We start from the raw sequence: 22,918 nt of genomic DNA on the forward strand, positions 1-22,918 counted from the left end.
ATTTGATATAAAGAAGACAGATATTAGCACAAGGTGAAAAAATATTCATAACTGCCCAGATATATTTTTACATTTTACTACTATGTCTCCTCATTTATATCTTGTTGGTCAAAAAATACAAAACACTCTTTCTCCTTTAATAATGGACAATTTAAGCTCCCAAATTCATTACTTTCTTTCTTAACATCTCTGAAGAAAAATTTTCATACTTGGAATTCTTTTTTTAATTTCTAAAGATTCTGACAAGGATTCTGGAGTACCTTTGTAAAATGTGAGTTGGATAGATTCAGCAGTTGATCATACTCAACAAGTGCTCGCAAATTGCTTTGTGCCAATTATGATGAAGTGTCTCAAATAGAGTAACAAGATCCTATACCAGATTGTGTGCTGGTCAAAATTTTCATAAAATTGCCTCAACTACAAAACTGATGGGTTACTTATGATTTGCACATAACAAGAATTGGTGGTGGGAGCAATATAATAATAAGGCAGAATGAAGAATATGGTGCACTGGGCTAAAATTAATACATTGAAATTTAACTGAAATAAATGTCAAATCTTGCAGGTAGGTAACAAAATTCAGAAATGATGATTGAGATCTGGCTTGGGAGCAATAAATGCTGAAAATATTTAAGTATCTTAATGGATACTTAATATGAGCTAGAAGTATAATATAATTCATAGCAAAGATAATCCAATCTTGGACTGTATTAACACCACAACATATAGGTTGCAAAGTTATTATTCCACCTAATTTTATGTTCACTGGACTGCATTTGAAATGCTTGTATAGTTCAGGGTATTACAACTTAAATAGGATACTGATACGACAGATGAACATGGATATGCTTAGGATAACTTTTCTGGATAAGAGAAAAATTTAAAAATATACTGTAAACATCTTCAAATATCTGAAAGGCAATCACACAAAATACTTCTTATTTAATACTCTAGAATGCAGCATCTCACCCTCCATTTAACCAGAGGCCGGAGTAATACCTGTGAAGGATTCCATCACAGCTTCCTGCTCTTATCATTGAACAGGAACTTAGAATAGAGAATCCACAAAGTCCTTTCCAGCTTTATGATTTTGTTTCTTTGGCATAACTTCTACAAGTGTATAGTGACCCAACTGCTTTTGTATAATGTTTCATTAAAATTCTTCCTGATTTAAGTAATCCCTATGGTACTTTGAGAATTCTGAAACTTTGGAATCAGTTCCATATTTATAATGCATCTAATTTGAGCGTGGGTAGAAACCAAAGTAAAAACTATCCAGACGGGAGGGAAAATGTAGCCATCTGGATTTTTCATATTTTTCTTGGGAACTATATCAATTTATTGTTAAACATTGCAAATAATTGGCAGTGTAAAACAATTAGCTTTTTTCATTCATAAAAAGAATATCTTACAAAAAATCTATAAACTTTGGACCAAATTATTGTTTTTCTAAGTTACAGCATATGTTAAACTGGTTCTCTGCATCCTTCAAGGTACTTAATTGTCTCAACAAAATTCAAAATTTTATTTTTCATTGCTTTTTTTCATGAATACATTTGCTTGGGGTTTTTTTCATGAATACATTTGCTTGTTTAATCACTGTCAAATCTGACAGTGAAATGAAGGAATGGTCAGACCATTTCAGAAAAAATAGTTTATCACATTATTGTTTAAGTGGCATAAAAATTTATCCAGGAAGAATCATTCAGGAGTCTTCCCACATCCTGCATTTCTTTTTATCAGTTTTAAATTTCTAGAATTCTAAAATAAAAGCAGTGCTTTATTGATCTGGATTTTAAAAAAATTAAAGAAAATAAAGTGCAGCACAAGCTCAAGATGTTTTATTGCATAAGGTACATGTGAAGGTAGATGTAGAGGAGCCGCCTCTATTTTATATCATGTGAATCTTATTACGAAACTATTGATACACAAGAATGTGTCAACAAATGCATTCCTTCATTTGGGAACATACTTTTACGGGGGCAGGGGGGATGGTCATAAGCAGCAACACAGCCTGGACATTTCTTTCTTCCAACAATTCATTACTACTCTCCCTCCACTAGCATCTGCTGCCTCAGACAATGCCTTATGTTCTTACTGATGGGAAAATAAGTATCATAAAGAGATGCTTTTGGAAATCTGTTTATTTTCCCATAGACAATGCAGAAAGGAATAAAGAGAGACAGAGATGAATGCCTACTACACTTCAGACCAATTTATTTATTTAACATGTGTGCATTCTAGTTGTTCCTGGTCAAACATTCTAAATCCTACTAAATCCTGGGATTTACAAGCTAGTCAGCTGAATGATATAGAACTGTAAAAGACTTGTAATGTTAGTCTTCCAGACATCTAGAATAATTACTTGATTGTTAAACTGGGTGTGCGTGCACACACAAACATTTTCTTCATGTGTGTCGTGCCAGTATTATCCTTATCATTCATTTGAAAAAATAGGCTGATAATAATATTCTGCAGTGCACACTAAGAGGCGGAAGACATCGTTTAAGTATTCACAAAGCACAAATTTTATAATCGTGAGATTGGTGAGCAATTATAACGATTATAAAGATTATGATCTTTGGCTCATTCATAAATCCATGCTAAAATTAATTAGATGTTATTCCCAAGCTTACTTTCAAAAATTCTTGCATTGGGCAGATTGCTGGAAAACATTATCTCCAGCCTCCAATACATATCATTTTTTTGAATATGAAAAGCTACAAATTGCAAGATTTATAAGTTATTTCAACTACAGATAAAGCGTTAAATGGCCAAGCACTGCTGTGCAATGAAACTATTCATATGTCAGTTAATATAAAAATAAAAACAGCTACAACTATTCCAACTATTTCAGTATTTGATTTCAACATATCTTTTGTTGTTCAGTTATCCTGTCTTTCTGCCTTCTGTAAAATAGCAGCTCTTAGAAGGGTGGCTGCTCTGGGGAGGTCTATAAAAGGAGATGCATGCTTTTTTGCGCTCACAATATAACATACTAACATACTTTGGGAGTATTTCGTATCAATTATTGTTCAAATAGAAGAGTCTCAAGATAATGTGACCTATTAAAACTATCATTATAATATATGAGTTTGAGGTTTATACTGATTTTTATCATCAATTTAACCAAGGTAACCAAGTAACCAAGAATATTGTAGTAGTCACTGATTTGAATAAAAATTATGCCCTTAAAAGACTTTGAATAGAAACAAAACAAAAAGATTTAGTAACTGTTGCCTTTGACGCCTGTTGATATAAAACATCTGTGTTGAACTTCCTGGATATTTTTCAGTCAGACTCCCACACAGACTGAAAAATATGGATTGACCACTCATACTGATTCTTCTTACTACAGTACTCAGTGTTGTAATATAAATAGGAGCCAGCGATTATCTTTTCTTTTATACCTTAATTAAACGGGTGATGCTTTCTCTTCATCAAATAAACGTGAAGCGACTTGCCAAAAAAAGATCTATACTAAGCACTGTCTTTTGCTGCCAAGGGAATCCAAACAAATTTTAAAAATGTAACCAGGAAAGCATGATAATTAACTGAAAAACACAGAACCACGGGTGAGATTATCCGTGGTTTCGGGGTGAAGTACCACCAGTACGCTGATGACACCCAGCTGTACATCTCCACCCCGGACCACCCCAACGATGCCCTTGAAGTGATGTCTCGGTGTCTGGAGGCCGTGCGGATCTGGATGGGGAGGAACAGGCTCAGGCTCAACCCATCCAAGACCGAGTGGCTGTGGTTTCCGACGTCCCGATATAGTCAGTTGACGCCATCGCTGACTATTGAGGGCGAATCGCTGGCCACCACGGAGAGGGCTCGCAACTTGGGCGTCCTCCTGGACTCATGGCTGTCTTTAGAAGAGCATTTGACGGCCGTGACTGGGAGGATTTTTCATCAGGTTCGCCTGATTCGCCAGTTGCGTCCCTTTCTGGATCGGGACTCCCTACACACAGTCACTCATGCCCTCGTTACCTCCCGCCTGGACTATTGTAACGCTCTCTACATGGGGCTCCCCTTGAGGAGCACCCGGAGACTCCAACTGGCGCAGAGTGCGGCTGCGCGGGTGGTTATGGGAGCAACATGGCACTCCCGTGTGACACCTCTCCTGCGCGAGCTGCACTGGCTCCCGGTGGTCTTCCGGGTGCGCTTCAAGGTTTTGGTTACCACCTTTAGAGCGCTCCATGGCTTAGGACCCGGCTACTTACGGGACCGCCTACTACCACAAACAGCCTCCCACCGGCCGGTACGCTCTCATAGAGAGGGGCTCCTCCAGGTGCCGTCAGCCAAACAATGTTGACTGGTGGCCCCTAGGGGGAGGGCCTTCTCTGTGGGGGCACCTACTATCTGGAACGAGCTCCCCCCGGAGATACGGAGGCTCCCGGATCTGCGCACTTTCCGCCATGCTTTGAAGACACTCCTATTCCAGCAGGCCGGCCTGGCCTAATTTTTTCCCCTTCTTCTAAATTTTTAAACTCAAATTTTAATTCGTTTTAAATTATTGGGGGTTTTAAATTGTCTCAGGCAAAAATTATTTAATTGGGTTTTAATCATGTCTTAACTTTTGTATTTATGTGTTTTATTTCGTGCCTGTTCACCGCCCTGAGTCCTTTGGGAGTAGGGCGGTATACAAATTTAATAAAATGAAAAATGAAATGAAAAATGAAAGAATCAGGCTACAAGTAATTTGAATGTCTGCAATAACCATTATAGTTTACATTTTATTTGTTTTATGTTCATTGCTGTTGTATGGCAACATTATACCAGAGGCAAATAAGGGAGAAGTGGTGCTAGGATTAAGATCACTCATGCTGGGGACTGGCTCTGTAATTCTGGGGCCCAGCATTGTGCCAGTGGATTCTTTTAAGGATGCCCTCAAATCCCTTACCTCACCTTGCTTCCATTGTATTTGCAATGGCTACATAGAATGGCAGCTGTTTTGTAATTGGACAAGTCACTCCCATGAAATCCATGATAGGCTCTCCAAGTCAAGCAGGTAGACATCCTTGCTTTGATCATACAGCCCTCTAAGGCAATCTCATCATTAAGTCATGCAAACTTTTAAGGCAAACAGCCATATTAAAGGGGGCACAAAATATAAATCCTCTCCAAAACTGTAGCATCTTGTGGCTTATTTAAAGGGACACTTTTGACCTAATAATTTGAATCTTGACATTCACTGAGATATTATTAGTTTTGTATTTTTGCCAAATTTGATCTGACAAAAATGACAGAAGTTGAATAAAATAGTACTAAAATGTAAAATTTACTCTTTTTACAGCACTACTCTATTTGTCCACACACTGTTGGTGAATAATACTGCTATCTCAACAGTCCTACTCCCCGGTTCTACAGCCAAATCCTAAATTGGTCAATGTGTCACTGGAGTACGTTATAGACTCCCTTAAAGTTTAAATGGTCTACAAAAACACCTTAAAAACTGTGTTGAATTTTTGAAGAAAAAAGAGTTATTTGAGCTACTTCTGTCCAAAAGGCATCTGGCATTCAAAAGCTTTATTGGGCAAGATTTCTAAGTAAGCATTTTCATGAGAATTGTATGCTAATTTTGCTCTTTATTTGTAATTAGAAAAGAAACCATCTAAGAGCTGAATCACTATATTGGAATTCATTTCCTGGGACTAAATGTCATATGTCTGGGCAGCACAATTTAAATGAACAGTAAATTACAGGATAATTAGACTAAACTTTGTGGGATTTTTTTTCCTGTGTTAGTATTTTAGAAAAATTACATTGAAAGCCCCTTTATTGTAAGAGTGCATTATTTTTACACAGAGAGGAGAATTATTGCTGCAGTCTCAAAAGTTTCCAACACATCTGTTTTATAGCAGCAAATGAGTCCAATGCCCTATTTCTTCCCAAATATCATAATTTTTGTTTGTTTTTTTTGTTTGTTTGTTTTGGAATCTTTTTGAGATCATGTCCTCACAATGTCCTGTAAATAATAGCCTAATCAAATTTAGAGTTGCAAACATTTAAAAGCAGCTCTAACCTGGTGCCCTCCAGATGTTTGGACCAAGAATTCCATGTTTCCTGTCACATTGAATAATAAAAGTGTTTTTTGGCAATTAAATCCCAGCCATATTGACAAAGGATAGCAATATTGTCAATTCATCAATTCTATCTTGATTATTTGAAGTAGAGTAAAATTTAAAAGGTGGTGCAAATATTAGATACTCATAAACTGATTTTGAGCAGAGTTCTATCCAAGTCTCTTGGATTTTGAGCAGACTTAGATAGAACTTGGATAGACTACTAACTTCAAATTTTCTTCTAACTCTAATTTTATAATCTCAAACAATCCCAGAATCTTTGGGAGTTGGACAATGTGTAATAAATAATAATTATTCATTATATTTAGATTGGATTTGGCATTTTAATCCACATATCGAGTCCTTACCAAGGACTGGGGATAGGAAAATGTTGTTGTTTGATCTGTTAAAGGTATTGCACAAGATGTAAGCTGTTCCAAATAAAGCTGCCTTTTGCAATTGACTGGTGGTGTTTTGTCAATGCCAATTGTGTTCAAATGATGATCCAGTTGTTTTGGGATTGTACCCAAGGCACCTATCACTATTGGTACTATTTTTGCTTTCTTTTGCCAGACTATTTCTACTTCTGTCTGCAAGTTTTTGTGTTTTGCTATTTTTTTTCCTAATTTTCTCTTTCGCTTCTATTCTGCACTGCCATATCCACTATCCAGACATTTTTATCTTTCTTCTTGACAATCATTAGATCTAGAGTTGTGTGTTAAATGTTTGTCTGTTTAAATTCTAAAGTCCCAGAGCACTTTAGCTTTTTTATTCGCCATTTCTTTTTCTAATTTGTGGTCACAACAGTTCTTGCTTACAGGCAAATGTTATTTCTTGCAGATGTTCTAATGCACCATTGTTGCTACTTTGCCATGCCATTGTTTGTAGTCAGTCTGTGTAATCTTCTTGCAGTAGCTAAGTAGGTGGTCTACTGTTTCTTTTGCTTCTTTGCAGAGATGGCATTGTTCTTTACTATTATGCTGATCAAATTTAGCAAAAGAGTCTGGTTTACACAGTGTTATTAAACAGCAATGAAAATGTGAGTTGCAATTCTGCCAGCATTAATATAAATATTTTGGTTTAAAGAAAAAACCTAGGTCTCTCCCCATTGAGTTGAAATTTCCAGCTTTGTTGCATCCAGTGGTATCCCTGTACAGTATCATCATCCATGATCTTTGTAGCCATAAGACAACAAACAACTAAATTGTGGGCCTTGATGTACTCTCATTTTGGATGTCAGTTTAGCTTTGGTTGCCCTGATGTAAAACCTATGTTAGGAAGAGAAATACAGGGTTGAGTCAGGTAGCATCCAAAACATCATTGTCATCACCACCACTGCCATCATCATCATCATCATCATCATCATCAATGCTTGCCTGATTTCTCCTGAAAGCAATATTAACCATAGTGTCTCTTGGATTATATCTTTATAACTTCTGGAAGGTTCATGCCAGGTATACATCATACAGAAGAATAATTTATCCTCAATTGGGCATATATTGCTATTTTTTTTATCTCAGTTAGTAATACAGTTTCTGTAGTTTGCTTTTATACATCATTTAGAAGCTGGTGTTAAGGACATTTAAGCACTTACCTGACACAAGCCAGTAGTGGCCTGTACTTATGCTGGTTTGAATTCTTGTCAGCTTAAGAAAATGGGGATGAGACAATATTCTGTGGCAAATCTATGTTTGATACATCTAAATGCTGAGAGATAATATATTTATTCCCTGGTTGCCAGTTTGTTACCATACTAGCCAAGATGTCCTGTCAAAATCAAACCAAACGACAAACTAAGAAATAAGACAAGCATCTTTGAAAACTGTTTAACAATCCAGGAAACAGCTTGAGCTGCAAAAGAATTTGTCCCACACCCACCTCCCAGCCTAAGGGCCTCAGGGTCATCTGTCTTCTACTCAGTATCCCACGGTCAAGCAAACATGTCTTGCAAGATAAGGATGCCATTAGAACACCACCACCCCTGACCTTGGAATATGAACAAAAAGATGTAAATGGAAGGGATAATATCTCAGTTGATCTCTTGGGTAAGATTGATTTTTTGATTCCACAGGGAGGCAAAGAAATGCCTGGGAACTATAAAAAAAGACTAGTCTACATATTATGGATGCATCAAGGAAATTAGGCAATGAACGGGGTAAGATTGATTCTGCCTGGTTACCATATGATAAGCAGCTGCTCTAGCAAAGGCAGATGTCTAAATAGGAACCCAGCTGGAGCCTAGCGTATTGATACTGATTAACACTGAAAAGCTCTGAACAGGAAGTCATTGCAACACCCGAGGAAAAGAGACCATGAGTAGCAAAATATTCTACTGTACCTTCCCTACATTGAACTATAAGCCCATTCTTGAGCTCAGACCTATTCTAGTTGCTTGGAAGAGTTCTTCCTCCTTCTCTATGCTACTGCAGAAGCACTTGTAGAATTTTAGCGGGCCCTTTCTAGCCAAAGATGAAGGCTCAAACTCTCAAGTTGTGCCACAGTTCATCATGTCATCTCAATTCTATGAAACATACAGCACCTGCAACATCCAAATGATTGCAGTGGAATGTCAATGAGGCCCAACATGTGTGACTGTCTCCAGCTAGCCATCACTTTGAGGCAGTACTTCATCACTGTCGTGTCTTCATTATTTTCCAAACTGTAAAAAAGAAAGTTATATAGAATCCAAAATGGGGACTTATAGCATTATAAATCTTCTCTGGCATAATTGGATCCAGAGATCAGTCATTTTGTCCAGCTGCTGACATCTGTTATGATGCTATGCAGAAAAGCAAGTCTATATTACAATAGACACCATTAGCATCCTGTCAGAAATGCAAGACACAGAAACTCTTCATTGTTTTCCCTAAATTACCTGGGAAAACTCATAACTGCTGAATAATAGGTCTTTATCCTGAAGTCCTGAGCTAAAGGGGGAAGATGCTTGCAGAAAGGTAACTTGTTCAGAAAAAAGATCTGCATGTAGCCATCCCAAATATTTATTTATACATTTATATATTCTGTTTTTCCCAAAATAAGACATTCCCTGATAATAAGCCCAATTGGGCTTTTGAGCACATGGCAATAAGGCCAAATGCTTATTTCAGGGTTCAAAATAATATAAGACAGGGTCTTATTTTGGGGAAAACACGGTATACATACATGTCATTTATATAACCACCCATCTCACACACATGACTGTGAGTGGCTTACAGGATTAAAATGCATAAACCCACTGCACATAACTTCATCTCCCCCAGTGCCCAGTTTAAACAATGACCCCAATAATAACAGAAACCATCTATTCCACTGAGCAAATACCTGGGGAAACAGCAATGTCCCCAATGCTTTGCAAAGAGTGAATAGGCTTGGGGGGCATCCAAATCTCTGAGAGAATGTAATTTTAGAGAGATAAGGCACAATATAAATGCATTTATAACCAATGTTATGAATTTTTGAAGCCAGCCCTCCAGTTATGTCACTAAGTACCAAGACTCTGATGGGAATGTTTTTCAGGCACACTAAAAGTATGATGGCTGTTTAAAAGGGTGTACATCTGATAAATGTTTTCGGTACTGTTGATTGATGTTTTATTTAGGTTATGATATCTTTGTATGAAAAACACATCTGTGAGATCAAAATGTTCTTCAGGAGTACATACTGGGGTAGATAGTAATCATGCTTCAATGTGCCTGGAATTCTAATCCAGAAATGTACTCCTGTGTTCCTTGAAATAAATAAGAATTATCAACCAGGATTCTAGTTTCTGTTCATAATTTTCTAGTCAGACTGATTGGAAAACTTTGATGAAGTAGAGTCCCATTATTAAAAAAAGCTGTGAATAGGGGTGGAGAGTAAAGTTACAAGCATGAAGAAAAGATTCAGTAATTTCTTTATGAAACTGAAATGTTATTGCATAATTTCAGCCTTTCAGGCAGACATTCATGTCATATTGATTCCTAACAGGAGGCAAAAGGGAATGCTTTGGATCCTGTGAACTATGGTGTGGGATTTCAGAGGATTTAATAGTTCCCTTGCAGAGCTTCTCTTCTGACTCATAATAGCAATACACATTACAAGTAGCAAAAATTCTTATTGGAACATATTTGTAAATTAGTGAAGTAGTGCTCATGGCATTGACAAATCTCTTCAGCTCAGGGTATATGCCGCATATATTTGTTATTTTTATGGTACCAAACTGCTTTGTAACTCAACGGAGTTACTTTTAATTACAACAGTGTATGGATTAGTTTTCTCAGATATACAGGTAGTCTTCAATTTACAACACCAATTGGGACTCAAATTTCCATCACTAAACGATGCAGTCCTAAAATGCTGCCACATTGCTTAGCTACAGCAATCCCTGCAGTCTTTGTTGCCATTGCTAGTTAAATTATTACATGAGGCAACTTCCTGCCAGCTCTCCACAGCCAAGACAGTAAGGAAGCTGGCAGGAACGTGCAAGTCCCAGGTGGCTTGCAAGCAGACTGGCAGACAGATAGGAGGTAAGTGCCTGCTGCTGAGTGGAGGAGAAAGTGAGGGGATGAAAGTGTGAGGGAGGTGCAGCAGTCTTGGGGAGGTTATACAAGGGTACAAGGGAGGTAGGGCAAAGGTCAGAGAGGGAGAGTGTGTTGAAGTGTATGGGAGTGCATAAGGATGTAAGGGAGGTGTGATGAGGGTCAGGGAGGGTGCATGAGGGGGTGAGGGGGTCAAGACAAGGATCAGGGAGGATGCACAACAGTGGTGGGTTGCCCCGGGTTCACACCGGTTCTATAGAACCGGTAGTAAAACCGGTGGGAGGCTCCGCCCACTGATCCCGACATCACCAAAATGCTTCTGCACATGCGCAGAAGTTTCTGCGCTTGCGCAGAAGAGCATGCACGCTGCCCCGTTGCAAACCAGTAGTAAAGGTAAGTAGAACCCACCCCTGATGCACAAGGGTGCATGAACAGCTGGCAGAGGGCAAGCACAGAGAGGCTGAGGCAGAGAATTTAGGTGGGGGAGATTTACCTTTCCTGCCAGCTTGCCTGCTGACTTCCTGAGAAAGTTGGCAGGAAAGGTTACAGATGGAGATCATGTAACTGCAGGGTGCTGCAACTGATTGTAAGTGCAAATCAGTTGCTGAGTGCCCAGATAATGATTGCATGACCGTGGGGTTTGGGGATTACTAGAACTATAAGGACTAGTTGCCACCACCATTCAATTCTGTTGTAACTATGAATGGTCATTGAACAGAATGGTCATAAATCGAGGATTACCTGTAGAAGTCCCCTGATTTTAAAAACAGCTTGGACTATTAACATTTTAAGCAATGCGATCTCATAACTTGTCCTGCAGGCAGAATGAACCAAGAATATGGCAGAAGATATATAGGAAGTGGTTGCATTTCTTTCTTTTTTTTGGTAGAATGTGAATGTGAATGTTTGCTAGCCATTATAAATGCAATCTTCTTGTACAGAGCATAGGAAACAAACAGAAAAGGCCTTATCAGTACATGAACGTATTTCAAATTTGCGAGTAATTGTGATGTTCTCACAAAATGCAATCCGTAGTCCTCATGTGGCTGATCGGGCCAATAACAAAAACACTGTTTTAGATTACAAGAACCATCCTAATCTGTGATTAGTAATAATTTGTAATTATCATGAAATATCACGGTCTTTTATCTAATCATCCACCTTATATTGTCTTCCTTTAACTGTGCCAATCGTAACAACTATTTTCCAAAGGCTATTAATAATTTGATATGCTATTTGTTTGTTTGTTCGTATCCCGAGTTTTATTGTTTTTACAAATAATTGAAGGTGGTGAACATATCCAAACAACTTCCTCCTTCTATTTTATCCACAGCAACAGCCCTGCATGGCGGGTTGGGCTGAGAGAGTGACTTACCCAAGGTCAGCAAGCTGATGATCACTTACCACTCTTTCTGGTTTTCCAGGGTGGGTTTCTTCTTCTTCTTTGAGTATATCAGCTGGGCACAATTCCAAAAAAGCAATTACCCATCTTTCATTTTCTAAAAAATGTGGCCATACGTACCAAATGCCCATTTATAAAAAAATAGGTAGGAAAAAGGAATCAGGGATAGTTTAGTAATTACCAGAGAAGGTGCCAGCAAACAGACTGCTGTTCATTGGCATTTCCTTTGGTAGATTTTGCACAAGCAAAAATAATACCTCACCTTTCTAGTTGCTCTGCTAGCTTTCTAACCATTATGGGACTTAAGTTATTGAAAGCCCCTATTTCCTAAAAGTGCAACTCTATACATAATGTTAAGAGTGTAGGCAACTAGTGCCATCTAAAGGTCTATTTGGAAAATTAAAAATGAAGAACTGTATGTTATAAAATTGGTGTTTTGACGTGAAGCCCAGCATGTTTTGGCTAAAATCCTTATTCAGGATTTCCTGGCCGAATAGGGATTTGGACTTGGCTACCAACAAATTAAATACACTAGTGATGGCAAACACAAATACTAGATTCACACATTGTGCCAAGAATCCAGGGACACTTGAGTAAGTTATTGCATCCTGGTTCATATCCCATAAGCCGTGGTTTAGAGAGCACAGTGGTGGGTTCCCACATGTTGCTAAGCCAAATAAAGCAAAATGTACTGTAATATGACTAATTGCAGTGTGTGAAACCAACAACATTCCTTCTACAACCATCATGTTTGCAAAATCAGTACTTCTGATAATCTTCTTTGAACTGGGAGAAACTTTCATTGCACAGCAGTGATGGAACAAAGGCAACTATGAAATCAGGAAATGTGCTCTGGGCAATTTTGTACCTTGTATCAGTAGAAATTGCAACTACAAATAAGAACCAAGCCTCTGTTTCACTGATGCTTTCAGTGCTTATTAAGATTTTCCAATTTAGAGAAACCAAGATATTAACCTTTATTTCAGTGTTGGTGTCCGAGTTAAAAATAGGGCTATTATACTGCAAAAATCCAGATAATCACTAGAAGGCAGTAAAGATTTAGTATTTTCATATCTCTTTGTTACCATTTCATAATTATCTGTATTTGTCTAGTTATGTAGCCATACTGAATGTACCTGCAGAGGCAGAGAAAGGTTGTGTGGGTTTTCTTCAGACTTCCCCTTACTGTAGAAAGCTTTCCATCTACAAAATTGCAGGGGCATTTGCCATGGCTCATACAAAAATGGCATTGCACCACTGCAATGTAAGCCTTCCTTTTTGTATGAGCATTTGTTTCAGACTGAGTTTATTATCAGCGGTTTCTTATTATTTACCCAACTAACTTTTACAGCTCTAAAGATTCCAGGCTGCTAATATCCAAGTAAGAAAACTCATAAATTAACAGTAACAACAGTAATGCTCTTTGTATAACAATAATAATACAACAATCAGAAAAACAGAAATAACAGTTAGAATGTAACTAAGTGTAATAGTTAGAAGAAATCACATATCTCAAGTTCCAAATTCTCTCTTAAATAGCCAGTATTTTGTTTCTCTACAAAAATATAGGAATTGGGGGTGGGGGGGGAGGCAACCTATTCCACAAGGAAAGGACAGTTGTAGAAAAGGCTTACTTCCAATCCAAGCCATTTTATTTTGCTGAGGAGACAAAACCAAATGTCCTGTTACAGGTGGACTGAACAAAAAGGGGTATATTCTTTAGGGAGCAGATGGTCCCTAACCTTGATAACCTGAACTTAAGTTGTGTAAGTCTTTATAAGTAATAACTAGCAACTTGAAATGTACCTGGAAACAAACAGGAAACCAGGGCATCCCTGATGTAATGCTTCTGAAACAGTTCTTACCTAGGATCATTGAATTTCAAGTAGCCTTCAATAGAATAAATATAAATAGAACATATTTAGTAGTCCATCTTCAAAGTAGTAAGAGCTATGAGTAGCTATCACTAAAACCACCTTTTCTCAAAAGCTGAATCTGGTCAAATGGCCTTCCCCCATCATATTCTCCACCTGTGGTAGGCACATGAATCTAGGAGGATGATCAAGTTGTTGACCTTCCATTTCAAGGTGAAAACAACCCTGTTCAAAATTAGAGCAAAGGGGCACCAGAAACTCATGCTTTCTGAACAAATAACTATTCTGTCTTGCTGGGATTCAGTGTCACTTGTTTCATGCGCTTCTTTGCTCTAGAGTCTAGATGTTGGTTTAGAACAAGGGTCGGCAATCTTAAACACTCAAAGAGCCGCAAAGGTCCTAACAGGAAGCCCCTCGTTCAATTCTGGAGCCGACTGAAAGTCTGGTTCCCCCACCATAGAGTCTCCTCCTAGAGTGGTATCCTTTTTCCTCTACCTGTCCTAACCAAAAGCCCTAACAATTGTGGAGCTGACCGGCGACAGGGAGCCGCAGCAGAGGGATGAAAGAGCCACATGCTGCTCCAGAGCCACAGGTTGCTGACCCCTGGTTTAGAACATCCATAGTCTTCTGCCTGGTCCTGGTAAGTATTATATTTTGATTGGTTCTAATGATGGTATCTTACCCTGGGCCAGGCAAAAGAATCAATTGCTGACTTTCTCCAGAAGTTTCATGAAGATGTTAACTAAAATGAGAGAAAACACTCTACATGCCAATATCCCATTTGGTACATTCTTTTTTCATTAATATTGCAAAATGTTTAGCAAATGTCTCACAACAGACTGGAGGGATGGAAGGACTGAAATCATCCTAAACATAACTGATGGAAGATGTTCTGCTGATGCTGTGGCATTTCTGTCACTTCATCTCTCAGAGCGCCTTGGTGAAAAATGGAATCCCTTGTCATCTGCTGACAGGAAAAGCCACCTGTGGCCAGCTTGTCCAGCACCCTCATCATCTCTATATTTTGATGATCAACAGAAAATATGGAAGAACTGCTACTTAATGAAATGCTGTGCAGATTTCTGACTGGGCATTAGCATTAAACTCACACTAAACTTTGATTTAAGTTTTGTGATCCTGAAGTTTTTAGAAACTGCAAAGGCAGAAGTATCTTTACTTGTCTATTTTCAGCAGTACCTGAAAACTTTTGTGGATTGTTGTTTACAGGGCCAGCCAGGACTGCTTGGACAGCAAGGATTCCCTGGGCCATCGGGCGTGATGGGCATACCAGGACTTTCAGGGCACAAAGGGGACAAAGGTGAACGAGGTAGACCTGGCATTACTGGACCGAAAGGAGAAGCGGTAATTTTATAACTTCTAAGAAGTCAACTTCACTGTGAAGAACAAATGCAAAAAGTAGGTGACTGCAACATCATGTGTCCCTTTTCATTGTAGGGACAAAGAGGAGTCACAGGGTTTCCCGGTGCAGATGGAGTTCCTGTAAGTAATTGTTTGTTCCTTGTATTGAAATTTGAAACTGTTTTGATAGTCTTTCCTGTAAATAATTCAAGTTACAGTATAAGCAACCAAATAATGCATACGATAAAAAAACAGCTCATTTTTTCTCCAGCAAAACTCAGACTAGTATAAAATACAAAATCAGCATTAAAAACAAACCATAATCATGTTTTTAAAACTTATTTAAACACTAGCTGAAATAAATGTTTTTTAGCTGTTTTATACATAGGCGATGCTGATGAATTTTCATGCTGCACTGTCCCATGATCTTGGTGGGTTGAATCTTAGATCTCAGGCATAGTCAGAATAGAGAGCAGAGATTAGAATTAATGTTTTGCATGCTGAAGAGAAATCTGTTTTAAAAATATTTCTTTAGTAGATTTAAATAGCACTCATCTCACTTTTATGTGACTCTAGACAGCTTAAAATAAAACAAAAAACACAAAATACGATCCCGGAACAAGTGCAACTGATGCACAGCCTTGAGCTATGTGAAAGCCCTCCTAGCCATGGCTTCTACTTGCTCTTTGAGCAAGAGCCATGAATCCAGGTGGACCCCAAGATTATGCACTGGATCTATCTACAGCAGTGCTACTCCATCCAGAACGAAAGATGGAGGATCCCCAGAAGCAGGAGGTTCAAAAATCCAGATCCACCTAGTCTTGCCTGAAGTGAGCTGAAGCCTGTTGCACCCCATCCAGGCCTCCATAGCCTCCAGGCACTGAGACAGAACTTCCACAGCATCAATCAGACAGCCTGGGGTATAGATATAAAGCTGGGTATCACTGACAATATCTCACCCCCAACTCAACCAACAGCTTCATGTAGATGTTAAATAGGAGGGAAGAGAGCTCCAAGCCCTGAGGTATTTCACAAAAGAGGGGCCACAGGCTGGATCTCTTTGCCCTGGAACCAACCTTGCAGGGAGGAATAGAACCAGCACTACCCACCCTCCATTTCTGAAGCTGGTCCAGAAGCATACTGTGATTGATGGTATCCAAAGGTGTCTAGAAATCAAGAAAAACAAGAGAGTCGCACCACCCCACCCCACCTCACTCCCACCAGAGGTCATCCAAGAGTGCTATCAGTCCATCTCAGTTCTATACCCAGAACTGAACCCTGACGGAAAGGGATCCAGATTATCTACTTCTTCCAGAGTCCTTTGAAGTTGTAATGCAATAACCTTCTGTACAACCTTCCCTAGAAAATTGTCCACAATGTTGGGGCATAGCAATATTCCCTTGAAAAGCATTTAAACAGAAAACAATCTGGTGTAAATTTTAAACATCTATTACTTCACCCTTTGCCAAATTCTGGACATGAGAGCCATGAGAAATGAAGGGAGAAGCATTCTTGGGTAGTAGAGTTTCTAACTGCTGCCTTGCATAAAATAATAAGCAAAATACATTTATTCGTAGACACTTTCACAGAAATCCCCAGACAGATTTCCCAGTACCAGCTTCCTCTTCCATGCCCTTTGACATCAGACCTTTTTTTACCATCCACATGCATCACTAAAATGAAATTCCAAATGGCTATTTTCAGCTACTTGACTCATTCACCCACCCTTCTAATGTGTTTTGCAGTGCAGAGCTAAAGCTGGAAAACCCTTTTCTTTTTCCACATATGGATGTTGCATTAATTTTCATGGGACTTGCCTTCAGGCAGCAAATGAAAGGTAATGTAAGGTCATACAAGGAAAAGCAGCCTGCAGATGCTGCAGAGTATATCCTGAAGACAGAGAAAAGGAAAAAGCAAGCCATGTGATTTTATGGGCAGTGATCACACAAATTTTATATTCACATGATCTGGAAAACTAGCCAGTAGTAATTTTCAAGTATGAAGCACAATGGAGGATTCATTTATCATATATGATAAGCTAAATATAATTTTCTGTTTTTTACCCCAGTTCCTTTAATAAAAATAGCATAGCTTAGATAAGCACAAAGGAGCCAGATCATTCACCACCATTTATTCTTTCCTTGTTTGGCCCTTCTTGGAGATTTCTTGGAGCATATACAGTATGCTCCTCGATGTAGAGATATAATATTATTTCCTTGATATGTATTCCTCTAAAATGTAAGTAGCTGCTGTGTCTTTAGGAAACGAACAGGAAGCATAATGGGGTCGTCTATTTCTACTACTTCAAAATATTTGGCATTATCATGCAACATCCAGCCAGGGACATTTAGAATTAGAGTTTTTGACATAAAACTTTTTGCAGTCTGAAAAATTCCATTTTGAGCTGTTCCAGAGCTTTCTGAATTCAAGAATGATTCTCTTCCTTCACTAGCCTACCTTCCCTGTCTTGATGATTTCTTCTTCTGGAAGCCATTGTCCTGAGCATGTGATCTGAATATCTTTTTCGTTTGGGTAGCATTAAATTTGTATGTTTGTCTGCTCCAAGAATGAGTCAGCAAGCTAAAAAAAAAACTTACCCTTTTCCAATGTCAGTCCCAGGAATGTTTAGATTTGGTAGTAAGCTAAATCCTTGAAAAAGAAAGTATCCAATAATAACTCCTACCTTCTGTAACTATTTCTCATTTTCTCTTATATAATTTGATATTAATATCAATAGGAATAGCAAAAGTATCAATCAACTATGAATAAAATTTGAGCCATTTGTTTTCCTTTGGAAAGAAGGATAATGGATGAAATGGATTAGTGGCTGTTTTCTTCCTCAATTCTAACTCACAGATTTAAAATACAACAAAATTTGCATGAGAAGTGACGGTATACTAGAGTGACTTACTCTCATGAACAACTTATAGCCTACTTATGGAAACCATTTTCCACCACAGAATTAAGATAGGTAAAGGCGTATCAATAGTATTCACACACATTTTAATGACATTCATTTACTCATAGATATTTGTCATCACATTTTTTTTTAAATTACTCTCCAATATTCTAAAACTATGTTGAAAGTCATTTTTAATAATTAACCCCTCCCCCCATTCCTATAATGGTAAAAGTAGTATTTACAATAATCTTCAGCGATTTAGAACCTGAACAAATTCCTAAGGCAATTTTTTTTAGCATAATATCATGCCTCCAGAAGATACTTCCCCACACAGTACAACACAGTCATTCTGTGGTTCCAATGGGGTTTCAATACCTAATGAAGGAAGCACCATTCATACTCTGTTGCAGTACATAGTCTGCAGTTCACACAACTGTGATTTAATTGACAAGATATATAGAATGCTGGCTGGAAAGATAGACCCAGTGGCACTGACTCCTTAGTCCCTCATGACTGATAGGGGAGAAATGGGTTCTTGATGGAGAATTAAGGATTTACTCCTCTTTATCTATCACTCTTGTTTCAAGATGTTGCTTACTTCAGGTCACTTTCTTCTGCTTTTGATCCAAGCACACATGGTTAAGCTGGTGCTCTTTGATTTTTGTCCTGGTAAAAATAATTAGCTTGGTGCTAAGCTATATACTGTAATTCCTGGAAAAAGATCTCCTTTTTATTAGTTACTAAACCTATTTCACTACACATTTGTCAGGGCAGGTCATGCATATACAGAACGTGTCAACTTCCAAAAGGTTACATATAGAATGCAGCCTCAGTTTCTAGTTGTTTCTTTTCATATTCTCAAAGACATATGTTTGAACTATAGAATAGTATTCTTAATAGAATAGAATTAAATTATACTTTTTTATTCCATTTATTCCTGTAGAACAATTGTTTGCATTAATGTAAGAACATTTAAGAATTCCAAGAAAGCCAAGAAGAAGAAAGCAAAAAAAAAGCAGGTCATAACTGTATTTATTTTGTCTCCATAGGGTCACCCAGGTGAGGGAGGATCAAGAGGAAAACCAGGCCACGATGGTTGCAATGGGACCAAGGGAGATCCAGGCTCACAGGGAATTCAGGGACCTTCTGGGACTCCTGGGTTTTTTGTAAGTTATGAACACTGAATATGTCAACATAAAGCTAACAGCAAAATCAAGAGTAGATTGTTCCCTTCTACTAAGTGAGAGAAAAGGGTTTCCATTGCTGGAGGAAGCCCAGCATTCTTGTGAATCTACCACATTAGGATTATATGCTGAAGTACAAAAGGTGCATTGCCTAAAGCTGAAACATAATTATCAGAAGGAAATTCCAGTCATTTTAGAAAACTTTGCAGTTCAGTCATCCTATGTGCTCACCATATTAGTACATTAATTGAGGACCATGATTGATTATAATGATAATTTTCAGAGGAGAAAAATCATAATAATTGACAGGATTTTTTTTAAAAAAAAATCTTTGTTTAAAATCTGCTTTGTTGTTTTGAGACACATTAATAAAGTTGCAAAAATACTTGTCCTTTCTGGGCTGAAAGAACTTGCTCAATTTCATAGGGATATATAACATATTTTAAAGTGAAGAAATAATTAATTTTCCTCTGTTTGGTGAGTAGTATCTGAGAAAACAAGGTATCTTGTTGAGGGTTCTTTGTGGCAAAAACCACCACAACAACAAACCCTGCTACTCAAAGAAATAGAAATGGAGTTGGATCAGGGATCACCTAAATTCCTAATTCATAGAAACAGGTTTGCCACTTTGAGACAAAATTAGATGACATTTGAAGAATTATTTGATCATTCTATGAAGATAACCCATTTTAATTTCAAATGGGAGAAAGGGTTTGACTATGTAAACAAATGTTTTAATTTATTAATCAATGATAACTAATGTTTAGTTAGGAAATGAGTCATTGGAAGAGCTGTGGTTGATGGAGTGCTGAAGATCTATATATATATTTTTTATTCCGAGTTTCTTTATAATGAGGGAGATAGTTTAGGAAGTTTGTTTATTTATTTCTTTTTCAGCTGCATGAAAGTTTACATCACATCTTTTGTATGTCTGGAGCACAAGGGGTAGAATGGTATACTTTACCAGGGCTCAGAATACCAGGTGGTTTAGTCCAGATGGCAATCTTATTTCCACAACAGGCAGGCTTGAAATATTCAACAAATGTTAGTTCCTATCTACAGGGGCTCCCATGGTGAGATTTGCTGAGGGCAATCAGACACAGAAGCATCATTGTGCATCTTGAGTTGTGGAACAGTTGGGCTCTTCTTCAAGCACGTACAGAGTTCAAGCAGTTCTAGGGCTTACGGTTAGAGGGACAATAGGATTTTATGCTTCCCTACGTGACATGCTTTCTCAAGATCTAAAAGTCCTAAAGTGCCATGTTGGGCATATAGACAAAGAGAGACAAAGAACCATGATAACAGAGTCTATGCATTAATAATAATAAATTTCCATCAGTTGTCCTCATGTTTCAAGAAAAGAAAAAGCTAGCAAAATCAATTCTAAAAGATTTTAGTGAGCAAAGGTTTTCTGGTCAAATTAAGTTTCAAGCAGGGAGCAGTTATCAAGAGACTTTTTGAAGCCGTAGCAATTAAGATCTGGATTGTTTTTTAATATTGCTTATTTTCTGAAGGCAGACAAAAACTTGCAATATTCTAAGGAGAAAAGTAAATGGTATGAAATAAATGTGAAGAAATTGTATCAACTATATAGCAACCCTCTTGAACATAAAACTGCATAAAATATAAAAATTGCTAGCGTCAGTGGACATGGAGAAGACAAACGATGCTGAAAAGAAAATATTGATACAAATATGGGTTAGTTGTGTTGGTTAGTTAGCTAGCTAGCTAGCTAACACAAGTTGTGAGACACTACCTCTGGATTCCTGGATCTGCCTGCCTAGGTGTGCTTCAATTGCAAGCACATTAGGAATATGACCAATTGGGTCCATAAGGTAATAGGGAACCCACAATGAGAACCATGGAATTGCTGACTAAGTCTGTGAATTGCCCTCTAAGTGGCACATCCTAACAGCTAATTATGGTGGTGTGGCAGGGGACACAACTACAAGTTTGTACTGAAAGAAAAGACTATCTCTGATCTCATAATGGTGGGGAAATGTTTTCCTGTTTTTCAGGCATTATTTTCAAGGGGACATAATCTGGAAGCCACAAAAGAGGGTTTGAGGATTTGATCCTAGAACTGATCTTGCCAATCCCTAATTTACTTCAGGCTTTTCGGTTTGGAAATGGACTCTACATGGCCCAGTTTTTCACTCTCTTCTCATTTGGATGGTTTAGAATAAGCAGAGAGCAATCTGCAGTATCAGCACTACACATGGTCCTTCAATATCTCTTTTGTACTTTCTTTATTTTTTTCATAATTAACCCTTGGAATAATTTCAATTGCTAACAGCCATTCACATTTTCAGGAATCACATATAAATTATGATGTAAACCTTAAAGTTGTCTTAATGGTCCCCAACCTCCAAAATAGTAGAAAGAATTCTACCTATATCCAGCATTTGAGATGATCCTATTAAATCCTCAAGAAAAAGAATCGTATGTTGGAAGGGAATTTGGAGGTCTTTTAGTCCAACACCTAGTCTAATGCAGGAATCCTCAGACAATTCTGGATAAACGGCTGAATTTTTTTTATTTTCAATTAATTTAGGGAATCCAGGGACCCAAAGGTCAGAAGGGGGAGCCTTTTGGACTGCCTGAAGAATTAGCTATACAGTTCAGGGTAAGTCTCTGTGAACAGTTATAATCTGTTAGGAAAGTATATTTTCCTCATTGTTTTCAAATAAGTGCCTCAGATGTTTCCATATAAGTGACAAAAACTATAATTTTCCTTATTTATCAAATACAGACTTGCAGTGGCTAGACTAAAGTTTTACTATCATATTTTTCCTTAGCTTTATTCTTTAGCAGTCATAAATGAAGCAGCCACATTGTGGCTTTCATTTATAAAACCCAGCCAGTTTTGAGTTTAAATAGAAGCATGTCTGTATGCTCTTTAAAGTTGCTGAGCCAAACCAAAGTGAAACAGACATGATTCTTCCATTAGTGTATGTGTGTATATACATACATGTTTGCATGTGTATATTGACTATAAATGTAGCTAAATCAAAAGTTTTAGTCTTTGGCAATAAGAATAAAAAGCACAATTGGCAGATTAATGACACAAAAATTGAGCAAGTTACCCAATATACTTATCTCGGAATTGTTTTTTCCAGTGCAGGAGGTTGGACTCCGCACCATCAATACCTTTCTCAAAAGGTCAGAGCAGGAGCAAGCCTTGTATCCAAATTAAGTAAACGAATCCAACCAACCTCCATTTTACCTCTTCGTAAAGTCTTTCAGGCTAAACTTGTTCCGATCATGCTCTATGGTGCTGAAATTTGGGGTCTTACAGAGGCCCCCATATTAGAGAGAACTCAAAATAATTTGTTAAGGAGGATGCTTGGGGTAAACAATTCCACTTCAGCTGCAGCCGTCAGAGCTGAATTGGGACATTTCTCACTGTACACCTATACAATCACTAGGGCAGTAGCCTACTGGCTAAAAATGACCCAGATGGATGCCAGCAGACTCCCTAAAATATGTCTAGAGGAACAGCAGATTTCAAATCCTCAAAGGTATTCCTGGCTAACCCGGCTGTCAGAAATATTGAACCGATATGGCGTAGGGTTCCCATTGTGTGACACACTGAACCAAGTTAAACAACAG

The 22,918-nt window shown here is 38.0% G+C and overlaps 1 protein-coding gene across 2 annotated transcripts in view; it reads left to right on the plus strand.

Annotated features, from left to right (window-relative positions):
• COL4A2 (collagen type IV alpha 2 chain) overlaps positions 1 to 22,918 on the plus strand; it is a 217,187-nt gene that overhangs the window by 114,564 nt on the left and 79,705 nt on the right. For both annotated transcript variants that reach the window (XM_034426847.3, XM_034426846.3), the window contains exons 5-8: positions 15,089 to 15,223; positions 15,317 to 15,361; positions 19,172 to 19,288; positions 21,861 to 21,932. In XM_034426847.3, the coding sequence (XP_034282738.2) occupies positions 15,089 to 15,223; positions 15,317 to 15,361; positions 19,172 to 19,288; positions 21,861 to 21,932 (369 nt within the window). The remainder of the gene's footprint in view (positions 1 to 15,088; positions 15,224 to 15,316; positions 15,362 to 19,171; positions 19,289 to 21,860; positions 21,933 to 22,918) is intronic.

This window comes from Pantherophis guttatus, chromosome 1 (genome assembly GCF_059756535.1).
Source record: "Pantherophis guttatus breed Tessera chromosome 1, ASM5975653v1, whole genome shotgun sequence".
Taxonomy (NCBI): domain Eukaryota; kingdom Metazoa; phylum Chordata; class Lepidosauria; order Squamata; family Colubridae; genus Pantherophis; species Pantherophis guttatus.